A 14,514-nucleotide genomic window follows, 5' to 3' on the forward strand; every position below is an offset into this window, starting at 1 on the left:
CTACCTAATATGTAGGACCAGTGAAAAATAAAGACGTGAGGTCTTTCATCCAAAAATCAGGTAAACAGTACCATTAAAAGTACTAAAATGTTTTCCCTTTTTTCTGTGGTTTCTCTCCCAACTTATTACAGTGTTTTTTGTTTGTTACTTAACGCTGTTCTAGGAAAAATTAAAATTTTAGTGTTAAATAAATAAGCCACTGGTGAAAGGAGAAATAAGGATGGAAATTAGAAAAAGTTGCAAAGTGAATGATGATGTCAAGTCTTCCAATCAACAGTTTGATGCAACCCCAGTCAAACACCAACAGCTGAGAAGCCACTTCTAAAACTGAGCTGGGGGACTTCCCTGGCAGCCCAGTAGTTAAAGACTCCTGGCTTCCACTGCAGGGGGCATGGGTTTAATCCCTGGTTGGGGAACTAAGATCCCACGTGCTTCATGGTGCAGTCAAAATATTTAATTTAAAAAAAAATTGAGTTGGAAATGTAAAGGACTAATATAATAGGTAAAACCACCCTGAAGAGGAATAAAGCTGCCAGCATCAAGACTCATTACAAAGCCTCAGCAATCAACACAGGTAGCGCTAGTGTGAGAGAAACAGACAGACCAGTGATGGGAGTTCCCACTCTCACAAGTACACAGGTGACTGACAACAATGGTGCTGGAGCAAGAGGGTGCTGCTCAACTGGAGAGCCACCCAGAGCATGACCCCTGACCCCTGTCACACACCGGGCACTCCAGATGGGCATGGATCTAAATGTGAAAGAGAAAATAAAAGCATTCTACAATATGACAGAGTACACTGTCTTCAGGACCTGGGGATAAGCAAAAATTTCTTAAATAGTACATCAAAAGCACACAGCAAAAGACCTCCCTGGTGATCCAGTGGCTAAGACTCTGTGCTCCCATTACAGAAGGCCCAGGTTTGATCCCTGGTCAGGAAACTAGATCCCATATGCTGCAAATAAGACCTGGTGCAGTCAAATTTAAAAAAAAAAAAAATTTTTTTTAAAGCACACAGCAAAAGAAAAACTCAAAAAACCAAACTACACTAAAATTAAGAACATCTGCTGATCAGAAGAAAGTGAAAAGGCAGCCAAGAGTGAGAGAAAACATTTGTAATATACATATCTGAAAAAAGTCTTATATCTCAAATCTTTAACAGACCTCCACAAGTCAATAAGAAAAAGACAACTCATAGATAAGAAATGGGCAAGACTTGAAAGGCACAAAAGAAGAAACCCACCCAGCTAACAAAAGTATGAAAAGGTGTTCAATGTCATCAGTTGCCTGAAAATTACAAATTAAAACCCAAATGAGGTACCGCTATACATCCACTGGAAGGGCTAGAGACTGAAAAATGGACCATAGATGTCAAAGCAACTAAAATTCCAATATGGTGCCTGAGAACCACTTTGGAAAGCTGGGTACAGTCTGGAAAACTCTACCAAAACTGGACAGACATAACCCCTGCTACTGCTAAGTCGCTTCAGTCGTGTCCGACTCTGTGTGATTCCATAGACGGCAGCCCACCAGGCTCTGCCGTCCCTCGGATTCTCCAGGCAAGAACACTGGAGTGGGTTGCCATTTCCTTCTCCAATGCGTGAAAGTGAAAAGTGAAAGTGAAATCGCTCAGTCATGTCTGACTCGTAGTGACCCTATGGACTGAAGCCTACCAGGCTCCTCCGTCCATGGGATTTTTCCAGGCAAGAGTACTGGAGTGGGGTGCCACTGCTTTCTCCAAGACATAACCCCAGGACCCAACAATTCCACACCTAAGAGAATAGCCAACCAAAGTGCACACGGGCTGCACCAGAAGAAACAGGCAGAGCAGCCCATCCAGGACACTCGGCTCTGGGTGACCGCAGATTCCTATGTGGAGAAGCATATGGCAGGGAGGATGGGCAGACCACCCCTGGCGCCCAGCAGTAACTTTGGAACTCAGGCGTGAAGCTGAGGAAAGAGGCCAGACACTCACCAATACTTCCTGTGAGGCTCCGTTTTTACTAACTTGAAAGGCAGGTAAAATTATTCCAAAACATAAGAAGACAGGCAGTACCTCTGTGGTGGAAAGACCAGGGAGCCCCAGGGAAGCTTCGAGTGCTGGAATGTTTTGTATCTGCCCTTGAGGTGGTTCTATGACTGCGTTCACTTAGCCACACCCTCTGGTGCCTCAGATGGAAAAGAATCTGCCTGCAATCCAAGAGACCTGGGTTCGACCCCTGGGTTGGGAAGATCACCTGGAGGAGGAAATGGCTACCCACTCCAGTATTCTTGCCTGGCGAATTCCATGGACAGAGGAGCCTGGTGGGCTACAGTCCATGGGGTCCTGAAGAGTCGGACATGACTGAGCAACTAACACTTTCACTTAGCCAACATATATCAAGCTGTATGTGAGATTTATGTGCTTTGCCTTACGTATACTATGTTCCCAAAGAATTTACCAAAAGCTCAACAACTCCATAAAAGGTGAGCAAAAAGCACAGACAGTTTACCGAAAGAGAAATGCCTACCTTCACTCCAGGAAGCCAAGACTTACCATCAGCCTCGGGCTGATGGAGGGGAGAGGCTGAGCTCAGCTGTGGAGCTACGGTGCTGACCCACACATGGACCCTTGAGGGGAAGCTCCTGCTCTCTGACACAGGTATCCCAGACCCAGGTAGCTTTCTACAGTACTTTCTCAGATGTATAGAAATGCTCATGTGCATACATATTCACCGTGGCTTTGTCCATAACAGTGAAAGCCTGGAGAAGTGACACCAACAAGACAGTCCCCAAGGACTTTCCTGGTGGTCCAGCAGTTAAGACTCCACACTCCCAATGCAGGGGGGCCTGGCTTCAATCCCTGGTCGGGGAACTATATCGTGCACGCTCCAACTAAAGATCCCACATGTGAGATAACTAAGACCCGGGTCAGCCTAATAAATTAAAAAAAAAAACCACAGTCCCTAGCAAGATATTTGCAGGTGACCTCAGCAGAGGATGGAGTCAAGGTCGTGTGGAGCGAGAGGCACACACAGAAAATCCAGTCAACAGACAGGCGGGGAAAAGCTGTTCAGTACTCGATGCTTGAAAAGCTTGGCTTGGTTCGGCGGCCCTGGGGTGCAAGGCTGCTCACCATGGCGTAGACCCACGTCTCTCATACCTGTGGGACCACGATCCTTTTGTGTAAGGAACACAACTAGTTCACAGTAGCCATCAGAGAACATGCCCTCCTGCTCTGCCCGACCCAGACCCGCCTGGAGTGGGGCTGAGAACACCACGCGCACCTGGGAGGAGAGAGAGTTCTTGTGGATCTTCTTGTAGATCAGCGTCGGGCAGATGAAGCAGATGAGGCTTCCCATGGTGGCGCCCGTGAGGCCCAGGATCGTCTCCACTGGTGAGAGAGCGACAGGGAGGGGTGAGCTTCCAGCAAGCAGGGTGAGGTGCCGTCTTCCCACAAGGGTGCATCTACGCATGCCGCCGGACGGCAGCGAGGAACAGGGTACAGCCTTCTGTGCTCACAAAGACAGCTGGGGTGTCCAACCTGACACCGTGATGAAGGGCTGCGTGGGGCCAGGAGCCTCAGGCAAGTCCCCCCTCTCTCAACCTCAGCTTCCCTGCCAGCGAGGTGAGCTTAACAGCACTGCCTGCCCCATGCTGGGCCCACACCGCTGCTCCAGCTCCTTGTGGAGTGTCTGGGTGGCCAGCGGGGGTCTCTGGGCTGACTCATCTTATACCACCCCACCTGGTGCCCAGCGAGTGAACCAGCAGAGCCTGTTCCAGTTGGCGGGGAAGCCAGGAGTGTGGGGGTCTTGGGGCTGCTGCCTGGAGGGTATGCAGGGCCCACTGGATGTCTGAGGACAATAAGCTTTGTCTGTGCTGGAGCAGGGAGCAGGGAGGGCCCTGCCCTTTTCCCTCAGTGATATGTCAACAAAATCAGGAGTCGGAAGTAAGGAAGGAACTGCTTGGTAACCGCTAACTCACACATCAGGCCTGGACTCCACACCACAGCTCCACCCACGTGTTTGTGGTCCCATCAAGCTGCAGCATTTTCTCCCTAGCCTTTCTCAGGGCGTCAAAGAAAAGAGCACCCAAGAGTCTCTGGACCTGTTTTTTTGACCAGAGAGGATGGTGGCGAGACTCTGGGTGTCTTGGTTGAACACCCAAGAGGCAGGGGCTCACAACAGCAGGACAGGGTCGGGGAGGGCGGGATAAGCCGATGAGAGATCGGTTACTGGAGCAGCCCCCCACCTTACCGTTTGGGATCATCATTCCACCAACCATAGTTCCAAACACAACCGAGAGGGTGAGGGCTTTAAACCGCAGGGGTGGCATGTAGCCTCCAGCGGCGAAGGTCCCGTCTTTTTGCTACATGAAAGAAAATAAAAACAAGATTTAGAAATGACCGATTTCCTCCCCACTCTCCTGTAAGCATGTCCCTAAAGGGCTCTGCCAACACCCCAGGCGGATTGGCCTGGGAGGCGGCGGGTGAGCACTCCAAGCACAGGCAGCTATGCCTGAACGTGAACCTGCAACCAGAAGCTTGGACCCCTAGAAGGCCCAGGCTGCTCCTCACAGCAGCTATGCGGGTAACTTTGTTCTGAGAAACTTGGAACAAATCCTTCCATCCTCCTTTTAGAGCAATGCTGTGGCAGAGATTTTTTTAAAGTGCTGCAGAGCACAGGAAACAGAACACAGCCCCACTCACAGTAACACGCAACAAGTTTCAGGGTGCGGTGGGCCCCCCATGTGCACAGACATGCTCAGCTTTGCCATCCTTGTCTCTAGCAGGTGAGTCCAGGAAGAAGACAAGGGGAGAAGTCACAACATGCTACAGTCAAGCCCAAGAGACCATCTCCGGCCTCGGCCTCCACACCCAAAGGCACAGGGGCACCAGAAGCATCTCATCAGGCTGTGGTGGGAGGTGATGGGAGAGAAGCTTCTAGAACAGTGCTGTGCACACAGGAGGGGCTGACCGTGATTACTGTTGCTAGGCTAGGAAAACACCACTCAAGTGAAGCTTCAACCCTTCTCAAACTACAGTTTGGAGGCACCCAATGTCCAGAATTGACTTGCAATGGTGGCTTTCTCAGAATGGACTAGAGAGGGAAGGTGTTAGGTCTACACCTTCTGGCTCAGAATTCTGCAGAAATTTCCCCAGGAAACACTCTAAGGGCAGAAGAAACAAGCAGCTACATGCATCAAGGGGTCACGGGAGTTATCTGTGAGAGGTCAAGGGCGACCAGGAGACGTCAAACAATGACTAGGAGGTGAGAGCAAGGGCACAGTGACGCTGGGGGTTTCTATGGATATACGTGGACTGGAGACAGGAGAAAACGCAGCAAGAGGAAATCTGCAAGGAGATGCATACAGATGCTGAGGGGAGCAGAAGGGGTCATTCACGTGAGGATGGAGACATGCAGGTAGGTTTTCCACTCGAGTTAACATTGCCTTTATCACCGCTGATTTTCTAATTTTAAAAATGATAAAAATGTGCTACATACAGAGACACAAATGCTACTCAGATATGAAGCACACATGTGCATCAAATGGAGGACCCCAGGGCTCCATGAGCTGGCCTGCTGTGCCCCCCAAGGGGAGAGAGCCTCATGCGGTACCCAGGCACCTGAACAGCTGATTGGGCAGGGGTTGGGCAGCCAGCTTTTCAGGGCGGGGGCTCTGTCTCAAGGTGCTGGCCTTGGTGGCAGAAGCTGAGGGAGGCTGACTCGACCACGTGCCAGCCATAGACCACAAGCCTGGTTCCAGCTGTCCCAGGTAGCCACCTTCCCTGCCTGCCTGCTGGACTCCCCCCCACCTCTGTGGCCTAAGCAGTTCCTCTGACCACCAGGTGTCCTGGCTGATGCCATAGACCAGGCTCAAGGACTTGGGCGGGAACACAAGAACCACCACAGAGAGACAGGGCCACCCCCATGCCCTTGCCTTGGGGCATGAGCCACCCCACCTGCACCACCTGTTGTCAACTGGGCAGCAGTGAGCGGGGGAGTCTGGGTTTCAACTGTACATTTGAAAACTGCTCGCACAGGACTACATGGAGCCGGGCCTACACATACGACAGCAAACGAAACTCAGCCTCTCTCAGGCCTCAGATGTCTCTGTCAAATTGTTAAAACTTTCTGTTACATGAACCTAAAGGGAATGGTGCCCTGACCCCAGTGCCCATCGGCCCACCCGGCCGGCCATTATACACACCTGTCAGTCAAGCTGGCTCTCCTGAGTTCCCACCTGCTCCTCTCCCACGGGTTCATGCTGAAGCAAGCCCCTGATTTCCCACTACGCCTCCAATGCGGGGACAGCAGGGCAGTCACAGGACACGGGCCTAAGCTGCTTAGACACTGAGCCTGACTCCACATCTCCTGAAGGAATCAGCCTGGCTGATCTGGGGCTCTTTTCTCCAAAGTTGGTTGGTTAAAAAAAAAAAAAAAAAACCCTATTGAAAGATTCCATTTTAACTGGAGTTTCTGATTTTTAACTAGGAAAAGCTCTGCCTGCTACTGCCCAGGAAAACAAGGAACTAGCAAAAGCCACCGGAGGACAACGTAACTGAGGCCAGGACAGCGAGGATTCTGGGCAGAACACCATCCGAGGGGCCCTGAGCACCTTACCTGCTGCTCGAAGAGCAGAGTGTTCAAGGCCTGTCTGCAAGGCAGGATCATCATGGGGAAGCCCACGGCCACGGACATCATGAAGCCCACACGGATCATCTCGGTCACCAGGTTGGAGGGGAAATGCATGAGCACATTGCCTTCAGTGGCCTCGGTGAAGCTCACGTAGCCAAAGAAGCCCACCTGCAGGGGGAACAACAGCAGGGGATGTGGTGGGAGGGCACACCAATCCTGGAATGGCCTCGAACCTCGTCACGAGCAGCTGCAGCAGGACCAAGGCCCACCAGCTCCTGGCTCATACAAGTCCTCTCTGATGAGAGGAGGCAGAAGCCCTGAAGGTGAGAGTCCCACATGGCTTCTCCCTGCTTGGACAGCAAGGCACCAAGAGAAGGGAGCTGCCTGCTTGGAAAGTGAGCACAGGCATGCCCCCCGAGCCCCATGGAGGGGCCGGATTTAACATGGCTCAAAACCCAAACCAGGGAACCATGGGGTAAACTGTGGTCCCCACGGGCTGAATGGACAACAATCAGATGGATCTTTTGGAAAAACCGACAAGAGTGGTGGAACCGCAAGGTTCAGGAAAACAAGTCAGACTCTCAGCGAATTTATAACTCTATCTGCCATGTAAAAAAACAACGAAGAGGAGAATTAAGAAGACTGGAGGGAAACATCTACTGAAACATGAACTGTATCTGCATCTATGGGCTGGAACTCGTGATTTTCTTTCTCTGCTGTTTCCCGAATTTCTCACTGATGCACCACCTTTCTACAGTGAGTCAGCAGAGGTCGTGCGGAGGCTCCAGGCCCTGGGTTGGGGTGCCCACGCTCCTCCGGGGATGGGGACGCCAACACCGCCTGGAGAGTCAGCTCCCTGTCAGCCCTGGAGCTGAGTGGAGGGGCAGAGCTGCCCTTCAGCCACTGGGATGGGAAGAAGCAAGGACAGGCCTGCACTGGGGACTGGAGGAGCTGGGGGAGGAGACAGGGCATGAAAGGGTTCCTACCGTGACGTAGAAGGTGGTGACCACGTTGAGGGAGGAGGCAAAGATGGAACTCATGGTTTTCACTGATGGCTCATCCAGGCTGTCGTACGTGGGCAGGACCTGGCTGTAAAAATAACGAGTGACTTCACGGAGCCGATTCCAGAGACAGATACGCCTCTCCCAGGCGCCTGGCCGAGTCTCCAACACCTGCCTTCCCACCACGCTGGCCGCCACCAGCACCAAGGCCGGGCTCGCACAATACTACGGACGGCGCTCGGCGCGCTCCCCGCACGCACTCTCTGTAAACATTTCAGAAGTGCCACAGGATGAAAGGCCGTTTGTTCCACTGCAGCAGGAGCGTGACCGCTCCGGGGAGCTCCGGGCTGGGCTAAGCAGCCCATGTTTACAGGGGAAGCAGGAAGTGGTTCAGAGCGTCACTGTCAAAAGAATGGAAAGTTAAACAAACAAGCCGGGCTGCCTGCCCATCTCAGCGCCTCAGTGAGGGGCTTAGAGCCGGCATGGACCCAGCTCTGTGACAGAAGAGTGGCTGCAGCCCCACGGCCCAGGGCCAGCAGGGCAGCATTGCCGGGTGAAGGACGGATGCGTCCCCGTGGGCTCTCTGCAAACGGCAGGCAGGGAGCCGGCACCTGTGAGAGGTGGGCCACATGGAGGCAGGCAGGGAGGGGCGGGAGCCCTGTGCAGCCCTGAGAGGAGACAACAGGGTGACGCTGTGCTGAGGGCTCAGTCTTGGCACCCAGGGAGCCGGGGCTGGTGGTCACACCATGCGGGAGGCCGGGACGGGGCGCGTGAGGACGTTAAGTGAAAGGTATGACAGTCAGCGGAGCCAAACCCCAAAATCGCCTTAATAAAAAGTGAAAGGAGAACAAAGAGGACCCACTAATGTTACTAACAGCAAATGACAAGGACGGGGGAGGCCTGGCTGGCAGAAGCTTGCACCGTCCCTGGCCCTGCACACTATCCCACTGGCCACTGCTGGTGGGCAAGAGTCACTGTGGACAGCTGTCCCCACCCCGGTCCCAGGGGGAGGGGGGCAGTCAGCGGCCGCATACACACACACCTATGCAGCCCAGGGAGGTGACAGGGGATCTGCAGGGGGACTGATACCAGCATCTAGGCACTGCCCAGCTCCTAGGCCAGGGCAAGGTCCACCCCAGGGAGCCCCAGCACCAGATCTCAGGACAGGGGTGTCCCCAGCACACACGGGGAGAAGCCCCTGCCCAGGAGCCACTGAGGGGAGGGGCTGTGCCCACATGTGGGGATGGATGGGTGTGGCAAGGCTGTGGTGCCCGCCTTCCTCAATCCTGCCTGTGCCCCCAGGACCCCTGAGGCAGCAGCCAGACCCCCAGCACCTGCAGAGCACTTGCCCATCTCATTGAGCAGCCCATGACTCGGTTTACCTGAGTCAGAGGTGTCTGCCTGCCCCCGCACGGCCTGGGCCTCCACGCGCTCAGCGCTCTCTCCGAGCTGCTCCGGGGGCCTGCTGGTCCTGTGCCGCCCCGTACTCATCTACCTCGAAGGCAGACCAGGACAGGCTGCACACTGACGGCACAGTGGAGGCCCAGTCCATCCAGGGTGGGGAGACCAGCCACGCAGTGGAGCCCATGGCCACCTGGCAAGGGCAGCAGGGCTCCCAGCCTGCAGGTGCTCCGGGGCCAGGTGTGCAGGGAAGAGCCCCCAGCTCTGGATCTCTCTGCTCCACCCCCAGGGGACGTGGGCACATCCCCAGGCCCCGCACCTTCCGTGAGCAGCAGACGGAATATGAGCTCACAAGCCACCCCCCTCTGGAACCCATAACTTAACCTGAGAACCAAGCCCAAGAGACCCGCTTGATGACAGAGCAGCCCCCACCGGAAAGCCAGACCAAACCCACAGGAAAAAAGGACAATCGGTAACTAGGTACACGGCAAAAGGATGTAGCTTCTGTCACCAATTTTAACAGGGACGTTAAACAGCAAGAGCGGAGTGTGCTCTGGTGGAAACCAAGCTGCCAAGAGAGATGAGAAGTGGGAAACGATGATTTGGATCTCGCGTGTGGGTGTAAACACAGTAGTCGGAACAAGTCTCATCTGTCACGTTAGTTTACGACTGGCACGGTTCATGCCTGTGGAGCTGTGGGGGGCTGCTCTACCAGACCCCCGCCGACGATGGTCCTTTCCTGTCCCCGCCGGATTTACGCCTCTTTTGAGCGGGGTTACCACCTGACCGGGCATGGGTCGTAGGCTCCTGTCATTTGGTGGAGAAGGTAAGGCTGCTGGAATTATGGAAATCGCTGCTCTGCATTTACAGAGCCCCAAGTGCCAGAGCACACGCCTGCTCAACCACATACACGTGCGCACGCGCGTGCACACACACACACACACACACGCCTCTGAAAGCGTCCCAGCAGCAGTCTGAAGTCAATGTTTGTGCAACTCCCTCTTAAATATTCTCACACGAATAGCTAAATTCTGGCAAAACGCTAGGGACTCTGTGAGTCAGATGGTTCGGGGCTGTGCTGTGTTCCCCACAGCCAACTCTGCTCGTGGGGGATTTGGCAAACTGGGCGTTGTCGCCAACAGTGCCGGCAACACATCTCGGGAACAAAGTCGATTTCTCTCCCGGTAAACACAGAACTCCCGCCCTGAACCCGGAGCGGGGCGAGGCCACCGTGAAGAACACCTTACTCCTCATGGCCTGGATCATCCACTGAAGAAAATGGTGCTTCCCGCCCCCAGGACAGCAGCCTCCCCTCGTAACACTCACCCCCAGGGCCCCGGGGGTACTTACGACTGGCAGGCAAAGGACATGCCAAAGATGGGGATGCAGCGGAAGACGCCCTCCCAGCGGATGTAGCTGACCCGCTGCAGCCACTGCCCACCAAAGAGGCCGTGCTTGAAGGAGGAGAGCACGATCTGCGAAGAGAAGGAAGCGGAGCTCAGCACTGGGCAGCGCCCACAGGTGGGACTCGGGCCAGGGCCGGGCAGGGCACCAAGGTGGCCGGCACCACAGTGGGGCCCCACACAGTGCAGCCTGGTGCCACCGGCTGGAGGGGCTGGAAGGGCTGGGAGTTGTGCATGGCCCCGGGGTTTCTGCTCTCTGCTGTGCCACCAGCTGGCCAGGTGCTGCCCAGAGGAACTGCAGGGCCTCCTGGCACCGGGGGCAGCTGCCCGTCCAGGGCCGCAGATGGTAAGCAATGAGGCCCACCTGCTGTGCCCACCCCAGTCACCTTCAGGTCAGGACAGTCCCCCAACCTGGCAGGTCCTTGCCAGTCCTGTGCGGACATAATTTAAAAGACAGACCCATCAAGGACAGGGCTGCCTGGAGAGGAAGGGGAAGGGTCACTGGGCTGGGCCTCACAGCTGAGGGGCACTGGAGACACCACCCGGGGCTCGGTCTTCTAAGGAGAGCCCACTGCACAGACTCTCCCATTCTGCTCCCACTGGAGTGGTCAGGGTCTCGGGCCTGGGGGCTCCCAAGGGGCACCCTGAGTGCCAACTCCAGACTGCAACCCCGGACCCCCCCAAAAGTCAGCGATAAACACTCATTAGACAACAACTGCTCCCACCCCCTTGTGACAAAAGGCTGGCCTCCTGACTCTTGGCCACAAAGCCCACATAAAAGGTCTTCCGTGAACTGGGGAGCATCATGCTTTCACTCCCTGCCTCAAAGCGCTCCCCTCCCCTGCGGCCCTGTCTGTGGGCTCCTGTGGAGGATTCTATGTCACGTTCCTGGAGGCCCAACACTCACCACGAACATGAACACGGTGTAGAAGATGAGGGCCATGGCGCTGAAGGACTGGATGGAGGCCATCATGTTCCTCTGCAGGCTGAGCGGGAGCACGATGCACAGAGACACCACGAAGAGCAGGAGCATGCGGAAGGTGCCTGTGACCTGGGCGGAGTGCCAGGCGTTGGCCCAGGGACAGCCCAGGCTTCCCACCCTGAGCCCCGGGACCGACTGGGGCCCAGCAAGCTTTGCCTCTTGGCCTGCTGGTCTCAGAGCCCCTCCCACCGCTCCCCGTCCGAGATGTGGACTGAAACAGTCCCCGCGCTGCCACGTGAGCAGCGAGCAGCCGTGAGGTTTCCGACGTACCACACACCTGGAGATATCCTTACCTGAAACCCAAACAGCCGAGCAAAGAAGTTGGACCCCAGGTCGCCAATCACAACATAGAAGGCAATGCACGTTCCCAGCATCAGCCCAATCATGCTGCAAGGAAGGCGGGCGAGCTTGAGAGCTGAGCGCTGGGGTTCCCAGACGCACCCGCATCCCCGCCGGCTGGCCACTGACAGCAACAACCCAAGGGAGGGGTCAAACGGGAGACACGGTTGTCTGTCGACATTCAACAGTTTCTAGGGTTTGGCTGCGGAGTTCGCTATTTTACTCAGAATGAATATTGAGCAACACTAAACTCTTCTTTATGTGGTATTACATTTTTCTCTCAGCAGGAGGTTCTAAAAGTTCTTTTAGGTGGTACAAAAATGCACTGTGATGTTAAGACAAGTTAAAAGAACAATCAACTGCTTCAGAAAAGGGTTATTCTTTTCAGTTTGCAATTACCTAATTTAGAAGCCTGAAAGTGCAATTTCTCAGCCATTTTTTCATCTCATAAAATTTTACTCCAAGGGGAGAATATGACATTTCCAGTTTAATGATGCCTTTATGCAACAGTGTTCGGGGCAGGGGTTGGGGTCGGGAGTGTATGAGTTTCGGGAACAGAACCCAGAGATGAAGTACAGCCGAGGGAGTGCCCCCTCGCTGGGCTCCCTGGGTTTTCCATTTTTATATTTTTCTTAGTAAGACTTAAATAAGGCTTTCAGGCTTGACACTAATCATTTTAAGGGTACAATAAATTAAACTTTCAACTATTTAGTAAGTAACACTTCAGAGAAATATTTTAAGCTATGGACCAATCCATGTCTGAAACATACGGCTCATTGTGTAACAATCCTCCTGTTTCTCTTTGGTCACAAGTGAAGAACAGAGAGAATTACCCCCAACAGAATGGCACCACCTACCTGGTCTCCACCAGCATCTTCCCTGCTTTCCCGTAGGCGTGCAATGCTAGTGCAGGGAGGGAAAAAGAGAATGAATGCTCAGTCTAAAGTGAGAGAAGCATATCAGGAAAAATATTACCAGTAAAAGTTGTGAAAGGAAATTTGACAAAAACCTGTAGGTCTGGAGTTTACGGGTGTAAGGGGATATTTGAAAATTTTGATCCCACTTTTTTCACATCTACCTTCAACAAATAAGAATCACAGAAAATAAGAACAAAGCCAGGGTGGGTCACTTTTCATACTCACACATACACAAAGAAAAGGAAAGGAAAGAAAAAAGAAAAGAAAAATGATCCCAGGGAAGTAGCAGTTTCCCTCTGGGCAAGCTAGCCTGCCAACAAGGAGGCTGAGGGAGGCCTGCCTGGGTCAGCGGCTGCTGGGGACAGGCTGGGGGGTGCCCGGGGAGGGCGGTCAGCCCAGCCCCAGTACATCTGGTTTTCCCAGTCATAACAAGGGGGCCTAGCTAAGGGCCTTCGTGTCCGCTCTGTGGTTTTAGCAGAAAATCTCAAGCAAGGTGCTTTGGGACAGGAGGGAACAAGTGCACTCAAGCCTGGAGGAGCCCCTCTGCCCGCCCTTCCGGACAGTGGAGCTGTTTCCAGCAGAGGCGAGATTAAGAGCTGACTCAGCAGGCCCCTCCCTGGACCTCACAGAGGCTGAGAACCCCTGTGACCCAGCCCCGTGGTGGTGAGCCGGACGAGGGCCGAGAGAAGCTCTGATCCTCCAAGAGCAAGCAGAAGGGGGTGCACGTGACAGCACAGCCCCCTCCCTCACACAGGCAGAGCCGTCCAGGAGACCAGAGAGGAGGGAATACGCAGGCCGCCTGATGTGAATGAGTCCAAAAAACACTACTACTTTACTTTCAAACTATTTAGGAAAAATCACAGCACTGCCAAAAGCCAGTGAACACGGAACCCGTGGGCTACATGGCCACAGGGCAGGTGGCCTTGGGAAGCAAATCCAGGGTCATTCCGGCTTCCCGGCTTGTCCAACTACCACAAGGACACTTGTATCTCAGGGTCCTCCAAGACACAAAGTCCGGTGCTCCTAAAGTGAAAGTGGCTGAGGCCCAGCCATCTGATTCCTTTTCCTTCTCTAAAAGGAAGCTGAGCATCTACAGCATATTCTAAGTGCTCAGAGCACCCTGCCAGAGAGAGTTCCAGAACATACCCGCATTCTGGACAAAGGAAACTAAAGTTGCTCTAGGAAGCCAGAGAAAAGTCATGAGGCAGCACCTTTTCACTCAGAAAGACTCGACTGGTTCCCAGAAGGACGATCATAATGGGGCTGCCCCTGAGGCGCTGCCTGTACTGAGAAGGCCTGTGGTTCCCACCTGGCTCTCAGCCGGGACAGCCCCACATACACCCCACACACCATTCCAAGTGTCAGCCCTCAGTAACCTCTAATTCTGAGTCATAAAAAGAACACCTGGCAGCCCCCCAGCCCCTCAGCCTCTTGCCTGGCAAGCCAGGGACTGCCCTCCCGCCCCTCTGGGCCGGAACCACAGCACCAGACCTGCCCCGCGAGGCTGGGCAGCAGCCCTTTCCGAGAAGGCAGGTCCCTTCCCCATGCTCCTGGGTCGGCCCTTCCCTCTCCATCTGTGGCAGGTTCACTGCAGCTCATGGGCTGGGCCCCGCGGGGACCCGGAGCTGGCACTCCTGCCAGGTGTGCAGCTGGGAGTGCTGTCAGGAGGGGCTCCCCAGTCTCCCCAGAGAGGCTGGCTCAGGGCTTTCCCCTGGGGCCATAGCCAGGCCCACGGCTCTGTGGCCGCTGGGCACACAGAACTGACTCTCAGCCCACCTTGTGGAACTCGGGACCCCAGCCCCACCCCACGTTCTCTGCCCACAGTCCGCAGCCTCCACTCATTGGGCAGAGACG

General features: G+C 54.5%; 1 protein-coding gene across 25 annotated transcripts in view; it reads right to left on the reverse strand.

The window, feature by feature from the left end:
* SLC38A10 (solute carrier family 38 member 10) overlaps positions 1–14,514 on the reverse strand; it is a 41,475-nt gene that overhangs the window by 20,731 nt on the left and 6,230 nt on the right. For 23 of the 25 annotated variants that reach the window (XM_081576203.1, XM_081576202.1, XM_081576199.1 and 20 more), the window contains exons 3-10: positions 12,601–12,646; positions 11,698–11,791; positions 11,330–11,473; positions 10,370–10,494; positions 7,604–7,706; positions 6,603–6,785; positions 4,236–4,347; positions 3,267–3,373 (exon numbers count right to left, since the gene is read on the reverse strand). In XM_081576203.1, coding sequence (XP_081432329.1) covers positions 3,267–3,373; positions 4,236–4,347; positions 6,603–6,785; positions 7,604–7,706; positions 10,370–10,494; positions 11,330–11,473; positions 11,698–11,791; positions 12,601–12,646 — 914 coding nt within the window. The remainder of the gene's footprint in view (positions 1–3,266; positions 3,374–4,235; positions 4,348–6,602; positions 6,786–7,603; positions 7,707–10,369; positions 10,495–11,329; positions 11,474–11,697; positions 11,792–12,600; positions 12,647–14,514) is intronic. The other 2 variants (XM_081576201.1, XM_081576200.1) reach the window with 1 other exon arrangement.

Source organism: Giraffa tippelskirchi, chromosome 3 (assembly GCF_054371585.1).
Source record: "Giraffa tippelskirchi isolate mGirTip1 chromosome 3, T2T-mGirTip1v1.2.pri, whole genome shotgun sequence".
Taxonomy (NCBI): domain Eukaryota; kingdom Metazoa; phylum Chordata; class Mammalia; order Artiodactyla; family Giraffidae; genus Giraffa; species Giraffa tippelskirchi.